General features: G+C 44.2%; 1 protein-coding gene across 1 annotated transcript in view; it reads left to right on the top strand.

The window, feature by feature from the left end:
* Window positions 1-8,259: 8,259 nt before the first annotated feature.
* The window catches only part of LOC124025007 (transmembrane protein 41A-B-like), a 39,673-nt gene continuing 38,816 nt past the window's right edge, over window positions 8,260-9,116 (top strand). The window contains exon 1 of the mRNA XM_046338708.1: window positions 8,260-8,528. Coding sequence (XP_046194664.1) covers window positions 8,359-8,528 — 170 coding nt within the window. The 5' untranslated portion in view covers window positions 8,260-8,358. The remainder of the gene's footprint in view (window positions 8,529-9,116) is intronic.

The raw sequence follows: 9,116 nt of genomic DNA, 5'->3' as shown, positions 1-9,116 counted from the left end.
CATATGGTCTCAATAAACACTGTGTTAGCCCACACATATGGTCTCAATAACACATTAGCCCACAATAAACACTGTGTTAGCCCACACACATAGTCTCAATAAACACTGTTAGCCCACACATATGGTCTCAATAAACATTAATAAACACTGTGTTAGCCCACACATATGGTCTCAATAAACACTGTGTTAGCCCACACATATGGTCTCAATAAACACTGTGTTAGCCCACACATATGGTCTCAATAAACACTGTGTTAGCCCACACATATGGTCTCAATAAACACTGTGTTAGCCCACACATATGGTCTCAATAAACACTGTGTTAGCCCACACATATGGTCTCAATAAACACTGTGTTAGCCCACACATATGGTCTCAATAAACACTGTGTTAGCCCACACATATGGTCTCAATAAACACTGTGTTAGCCCACACATATGGTCTCAATAAACACTGTGTTAGCCCACACATATGGTCTCAATAAACACTGTGTTAGCCCACACATATGGTCTCAATAAACACTGTGTTAGCCCACACATATGGTCTCAATAAACACTGTGTTAGCCCACACATATGGTCTCAATAAACACTGTGTTAGCCCACACATATGGTCTCAATAAACACTGTGTTAGCCCACACATATGGTCTCAATAAACACTGTGTTAGCCCACACATATGGTCTCAATAAACACTGTGTTAGCCCACACATATGGTCTCAATAAACACTGTGTTAGCCCACACATATGGTCTCAATAAACACTGTGTTAGCCCACACATATGGTCTCAATAAACACTGTGTTAGCCCACACATATGGTCTCAATAAACACTGTGTTAGCCCACACATATGGTCTCAATAAACACTGTGTTAGCCCACACATATGGTCTCAATAAACACTGTGTTAGCCCACACATATGGTCTCAATAAACACTGTGTTAGCCCACACATATGGTCTCAATAAACACTGTGTTAGCCCACACATATGGTCTCAATAAACACTGTGCCCACACATATGGTCTCAATAAGCCCACACATATGGTCTCAATAAACACTGTGTTAGCCCACACATATGGTCTCAATAAACACTGTGTTAGCCCACACATATGGTCTCAATAAACACTGTGTTAGCCCACACATATGGTCTCAATAAACACTGTGTTAGCCCACACATATGGTCTCAATAAACATTAATAAACACTGTGTTAGCCCACACATATGGTCTCAATAAACATTAATAAACACTGTGTTAGCCCACACATATGGTCTCAATAAACATTTATAAACACTGTGTTAGCCCACACATATGGTCTCAATAAACATTAATAAACACTGTGTTAGCCCACACATATGGTCTCAATAAACACTGTGTTAGCCCACACATATGGTCTCAATAAACACTGTGTTAGCCCACACATATGGTCTCAATAAACACTGTGTTAGCCCACACATATGGTCTCAATAAACACTGTGTTAGCCCACACATATGGTCTCAATAAACACTGTGTTAGCCCACACATATGGTCTCAATAAACATTAATAAACACTGTGTTAGCCCACACATATGGTCTCAATAAACATTAATAAACACTGTGTTAGCCCACACATATGGTCTCAATAAACATTAATAAACACTGTGTTAGCCCACACATATGGTCTCAATAAACATTAATAAACACTGTGTTAGCCCACACACATGGTCTCAATAAACACTGTGTTAGCCCTCAGATATGGTCTCAATAAACACTGTGTTATCCCACACATATGGTCTCAATAAACACTGTGTTAGCCCACACATATGGGCTCAATAAACACTGTGTTAGCCCACACATATGGGCTCAATAAACACTGTGTTAGCCCACAGATATGGTCTCAATAAACACTGTGTTAGCCCACACATATGTTCTCAATAAACACTGTGTTAGCCCACACATATGTTCTCAATAAACATTTATAAACACTGTGTTAGCCCACACATATGGTCTCAATAAACATTAATAAACACTGTGTTAGGCATACCTCATTTCAAAACAGGCCATCATGGTCAATCATGAATGATTCTTCATGTTTCCTAACTGCATGCCAATTATTTGATATCAATCAGATTAAATCAGTTTAAATATGCATTCAGATCTTATAGAATGACTGTTTGATGAGCAACTCTTCCCCCTCAGGAGGTTGAAAAGGTTTGGAATGGGCCATCAAAAGGTTTGGAATGGGCCATCAAAAGGTTTGGAATGGGCCCTCAAAAGGTTTGGAATGGGCCCTCAAAAGGTTTGGAATGGGCCCTCAAAAGGTTTGGAATGGGCCCTCAAAAGGTTTGGAGTGGGCCCTCAAAAGGTTTGGAATGGGCCCTCAAAAGGTTTGGAATGGGCCCTCAAAAGGTTTGGAGTGGGCCCTCAGAAGGTGTGGAATGGGCCCTCAAAAGGTTTGGAATGGGCCTTCAAAAGGTTTGGAGTGGGCCCTCAAAGGTTTGGAATGGGCCTTCAAAAGGTTTGGAATGGGCCCTCAAAAGGTTTGGAATGGGCCCTCAAAAGGTTTGGAATGGGCCCTCAAAAGGTTTGGAATGGGCCCTCAAAGGTTTGGTGGGCCCTCAAAAGGTTTGGAATGGGCCCTCAAAGGTTTGGAATGGGCCCTCAAAAGGTTTGGAGTGGGCCCTCAGAAGGTGTGGAATGGGCCCTCAAAGGTTTGGAATGGGCCTTCAAAAGGTTTGGAGTGGGCCCTCAAAGGTTTGGAGTGGGCCCTCAAAAGGTTTGGAATGGGCCCTCAAAAGGTTTGGAGTGGGCCATCAAAAGGTTTGGAATGGGCCCTCAAACGGTTTGGAGTGGGCCATCAAAAGGTTTGGAATGGGCCCTCAAATCCTCAAAGTTCTACAGCTGCACCGTTGAGAGCATCTGGACTGGCTGCATCGCTGCTTGGTATGGCAACAGCACCGCCCTGGATCGCATGGCACTACAGAGGGTGGTGCAGAAAACCCGGTACATCATTGGAGCTGAGCTCCCTGCCATCCAGGACCTCTATATCAGGCGGTGTCAGAGGAACGCCCGGAAAATCATTGGACTCCAGCCACACACTGTCTCTATGCACACTCACAGGACTCTATACACACACTGTCTCTATACAGACTCACAGGACTCTATACACACACTGTCTCTATACAGACTCACAGGACTCTATACACACACTGTCTCTATACAGACTCACAGGACTCTATACACACACACACTGTCTCTATACAGACTCACAGGACTCTATACACACACTGTCCCTATGCATACTCACAGGACTCTACACACACTGTCTCTATACAGACTCACAGGACTCTATACACACACACACTGTATCTATACAGACTCACAGGACTCTATACACACACTGTCTCTATACAGACTCACAGGACTCTATACACACACTGTCTCTATACAGACTCACAGGACTCTATACACACACTGTCCCTATGCATACTCACAGGACTCTACACACACTGTCTCTATGCAGACTCACAGGACTCTTTACACACACCGTCTCTATGCACTTGCAGGACTCTATACACACACTGACACTCATACACACACACATGACATCATCATTTACACTGCGGCTACTCTGTTAATCATATATTCTGATGCCTAGACACCTTACCCTGTACATACCTACCTCTATCACCAGTCTGCCTGCACATGGTCAACATGCTATTGGAACTGACCCTGTACATACCTACCTCTATCACCAGTCTGCCTGCACATGGTTAACATGCTATTGGAACTGACCCTGTACATACCTACCTCTATCACCAGTCTGCCTGCACATGGTCAACATGCTATTGGAACTGACCCTGTACATACCGACCTCTATCACCAGTCTGCCTGCACATGGTTAACATGCTATTGGAACTGACCCTGTACATACCTACCTCTATCACCAGTCTGCCTGCACATGGTTAACATGCTATTGGAACTGACCCTGTACATACCTACCTCTATCACCAGTCTGCCTGCACATGGTTAACATGCTATTGGAACTGACCCTGTACATACCTACCTCTATCACCAGTCTGCCTGCACATGGTCAACATGCTATTGGAACTGACCCTGTACATACCTACCTCTATCACCAGTCTGCCTGCACATGGTCAACATGCTATTGGAACTGACCCTGTACATACCTACCTCTATCACCAGTCTGCCTGCACATGGTCAACATGCTATTGGAACTGACCCTGTACATACCTACCTCTATCACCAGTCTGCCTGCACATGGTCAACATGCTATTGAACTGACCCTGTACATACCTACCTCTATCACCAGTCTGCCTGCACATGGTCAACATGCTATTGGAACTGACCCTGTACATACCTACCTCTATCACCAGTCTGCCTGCACATGGTCAACATGCTATTGAACTGACCCTGTACATACCTACCTCTATCACCAGTCTGCCTGCACATGGTCAACATGCTATTGGAACTGACCCTGTACATACCTACCTCTATCACCAGTCTGCCTGCACATGGTTAACATGCTATTGAACTGACCCTGTACATACCTACCTCTATCACCAGTCTGCCTGCACATGGTTAACATGCTATTGGAACTGACCCTGTACATACCTACCTCTATCACCAGTCTGCCTGCACATGGTCAACATGCTATTGAACTGACCCTGTACATACCTACCTCTATCACCAGTCTGCCTGCACATGGTCAACATGCTATTGAACTGACCCTGTACATACCTACCTCTATCACCAGTCTGCCTGCACATGGTCAACATGCTATTGGAACTGACCCTGTACATACCTACCTCTATCACCAGTCTGCCTGCACATGGTTAACATGCTATTGGAACTGACCCTGTACATACCTACCTCTATCACCAGTCTGCCTGCACATGGTCAACATGCTATTAGAACTGACCCTGTACATACCTACCTCTATCACCAGTCTGCCTGCACATGGTTAACATGCTATTGGAACTGACCCTGTACATACCTACCTCTATCACCAGTCTGCCTGCACATGGTCAACATGCTATTGGAACTGACCCTGTACATACCTACCTCTATCACCAGTCTGCCTGCACATGGTTAACATGCTATTGGAACTGACCCTGTACATACCTACCTCTATCACCAGTCTGCCTGCACATGGTTAACATGCTATTGGAACTGACCCTGTACATACCTACCTCTATCACCAGTCTGCCTGCACGTGGTTAACATGCTATTGGAACTGACCCTGTACATACCTACCTCTATTACCAGTCTGCCTGCACATGGTTAACATGCTATTAGAACTGACCCTGTACATACCTACCTCTATCACCAGTCTGCCTGCACATGGTTAACATGCTATTAGAACTGACCCTGTACATACCTACCTCTATCACCAGTCTGCCTGCACATGGTCAACATGCTATTGGAACTGACCCTGTACATACCTACCTCTATCACCAGTCTGCCTGCACATGGTCAACATGCTATTGAACTGACCCTGTACATACCAACCTCTATCACCAGTCTGCCTGCACGTGGTCAACATGCTATTGAACTGACCCTGTACATACCTACCTCTATCACCAGTCTGCCTGCACATGGTTAACATGCTATTGGAACTGACCCTGTACATACCTACCTCTATCACCAGTCTGCCTGCACATGGTCAACATGCTATTGGAACTGACCCTGTACATACCGACCTCTATCACCAGTCTGCCTGCACATGGTTAACATGCTATTGGAACTGACCCTGTACATACCTACCTCTATCACCAGTCTGCCTGCACATGGTTAACATGCTATTGGAACTGACCCTGTACATACCTACCTCTATCACCAGTCTGCCTGCACATGGTTAACATGCTATTGGAACTGACCCTGTACATACCTACCTCTATCACCAGTCTGCCTGCACATGGTCAACATGCTATTGGAACTGACCCTGTACATACCTACCTCTATCACCAGTCTGCCTGCACATGGTCAAGATGCTATTAGAACTGACCCTGTACATACCTACCTCTATCACCAGTCTGCCTGCACATGGTTAACATGCTATTGGAACTGACCCTGTACATACCTACCTCTATCACCAGTCTGCCTGCACATGGTTAACATGCTATTGGAACTGACCCTGTACATACCTACCTCTATCACCAGTCTGCCTGCACATGGTCAACATGCTATTAGAACTGACCCTGTACATACCTACCTCTATCACCAGTCTGCCTGCACATGGTTAACATGCTATTGGAACTGACCCTGTACATACCTACCTCTATCACCAGTCTGCCTGCACATGGTCAACATGCTATTGGAACTGACCCTGTACATACCTACCTCTATCACCAGTCTGCCTGCACATGGTTAACATGCTATTGGAACTGACCCTGTACATACCTACCTCTATCACCAGTCTGCCTGCACATGGTCAACATGCTATTGGAACTGACCCGGTACATACCTACCTCTATCACCAGTCTGCCTGCACATGGTCAACATGCTATTGGAACTGACCCTGTACATACCTACCTCTATCACCAGTCTGCCTGCACATGGTTAACATGCTATTAGAACTGACCCTGTATGAAGATTACTTACTTTACAGTTATTTTTAGTGTGTTCTTCAACTTGTTCTACCTTATGTTGTTTTTAAAGTAGTACATGAATTACTGCGCTGTTGGGTTTAGAGCTGGGAAAGAAAGGCATTTCACTGTAGTTGTGAACGTGACATTAACTCAAGCAGATGGCGGTAACACACCTTGTAGGTCTATTTGGTTTCAATCGAAGCGTATATCCTGTCTAGTGGCACCGTGGTGAGTTTATTTGTGATTTATTATTTTCAGATAAGAAAGGACAGGTGTTTTTGGTGTGAATTTATAGGTCTATGTTACAGTATATACTATTCAGTTCAGTTTTATTATGTGAAAATACTAATGAATCATTATAGGATCTTGCGAGACATTGAATCATGTTTGATCTGACTGTACTAGATGAGCACCACTGTGAGAGGTGAGTCATCTGTTTGTAGTAATAATGACGTGATGTCAGACTATTAGGCACAAGCAACGGATCTTGATGAGGGTTATTTTAAGTGATTTGAGCACCCTTAGAATCGCGTTGATGAGTCTTTAACCAAGTGGTCACATATCGTTCTGGGTTCTGTGGAGATGTCAAGTCAAATCCAATTGTATTTGTCACATACACATGGTTAGCAGATGTTAATGCGAGTGTACATCAAGGCAGACACGAGGTAATTTTGGATCCTTGGTGGGATCAGGTTAATAATGTGGTGAATCAGTGTATCTGCATTCGCAATAGAGATGGTACGTTTCTGCTATAAGCACATGTACAGTAGAGTGAGTTTCAGTGCGTTGTACATGAGCCCCAAGTGAGCCTGCCCTCTACTGGTGGCTGAGTGTAACTTCACACAGTTTCACTACTTGGTGTTGTAGTGTTGTAAGTTATTATTAACAATGTAATGATACCTTCATCATACACCAGCTGTTGTAGTGCAGAGAAACCAGCTAATACCTTCATCAATGTCTGGTGTATTGCAGAGAAACCAGCTAATACCTTCATCAATGTCTGTTGTAGTGCAGAGAAACCAGATAACACCTTCATCAATGTCTGTTGTAGTGCAGAGAAACCAGCTAATACCTTCATCAATGTCTGTTGTAGTGCAGAGAAACCAGCTAATACCTTCATCAATGTCTGGTGTATTGCAGAGAAACCAGCTAATACCTTCACCAATGTCTGTTGTAGTGCAGAGAAACCAGATTTAACCTTCATCAATGTCTGTTGTAGTGCAGAGAAACCAGCTAATACCTTCATCAATGTCTGTTGTAGTGCAGAGAAACCAGCTAATACCTTCTCAAAGTGCAGAGAAACCCTTCATCAATGTCTGTTGTAGTGCAGAGAAACCAGCTAATACCTTCACCAATGTCTGTTGTAGTGCAGAGAAACCAGATTTAACCTTCATCAATGTCTGTTGTAGTGCAGAGAAACCAGCTAATACCTTCATCAATGTCTGTTGTAGTGCAGAGAAACCAGCTAATACCTTCATCAATGTCTGTTGTAGTGCAGAGAAACAAGCTTGTTGCCCAAAAACATATTTTGGTGTAAGGAGAGCCAACTGTAGTTCATAACATCAAGGTCCAGACAATGATCCTCAATACTCTAGTCTGGTACTTGACCACCAGAGAACACGAGGCTGCCCTCTAGTGAAGACATAGTTGGAAGCATTCCAGGACCACAGGGCAACTGTCAGAAGTTAAACTGTGACGTCCACTTCTCAACACCGACACCGGGAGTCGGTCACCGAACAAACCTTTCTGATAAGGAGGTCGGTGTAGCGCGTAGCAATGGGCTCCATTTCGGGTTTATTATCTGTGGTAGGAGCGGCAACGTTATACCTCTATCTCCTGTCCACTTTCCTGCCGCCCGGACCGCAACATCTTCACCGGCGACATGCGGTGGAGTTAAACAACGAGAGCGCAGAGGGGGACGTGGACGTGGAAGTTGTAGAGTACAGGTAGCCAGCCTCAACAGATCTACAGCTACAATTCGCAAGATGTCGCAAGACTTTTTTGTTGTTGCTATTAGCATAATAATTATAGGCTACAGCAGCTGCCTGCTTGTACAATGACACTTTCTAGGACATGTTTACGTATACAACTTGTCAAATAAGTCAATATATAGCGACTTCCACAGTGTTTTATTAGGGGTAATAATAGCATAGTGACATCACCATTTATGTAATAGATCTAATGTAACATTAAAGTCCCAGAGTGGTTATCTGTTGTAGGATTATGTTGTTGATAAGTGTATTGACAGACGGCGCAGAGTCCATGGAGGTGCTGTCATAATCACTGCGTTTGGCAGCATCTCATTTCCCTCAGACGACCGCACGACTTTAAGTTATGAAAATGACATCATCAAACACCTGACTTGTCAGTGTAGGCTAATTCAGAGGAAATGTCACAGCTGGTTGCTGTTCTCTCAAAGTATTTGTCCTTGCCTGATGGTGTTTTTGACAGGTGATTATATCACAGTAGTTCCTGTTTTCAAATGATGTTCCTATAGGCCTACTCTAAACCCCTGTGTGTCTCATCCAGCCCCA

The sequence above is a fragment of the Oncorhynchus gorbuscha genome, unplaced genomic scaffold (assembly GCF_021184085.1).
Source record: "Oncorhynchus gorbuscha isolate QuinsamMale2020 ecotype Even-year unplaced genomic scaffold, OgorEven_v1.0 Un_scaffold_2116, whole genome shotgun sequence".
In the NCBI taxonomy this organism is placed as follows: Eukaryota; Metazoa; Chordata; class Actinopteri; order Salmoniformes; family Salmonidae; genus Oncorhynchus; species Oncorhynchus gorbuscha.
The sequence above is the reverse complement of the archived record's forward strand: the minus strand, read 5'-3'. Positions and strand labels throughout refer to the sequence as shown.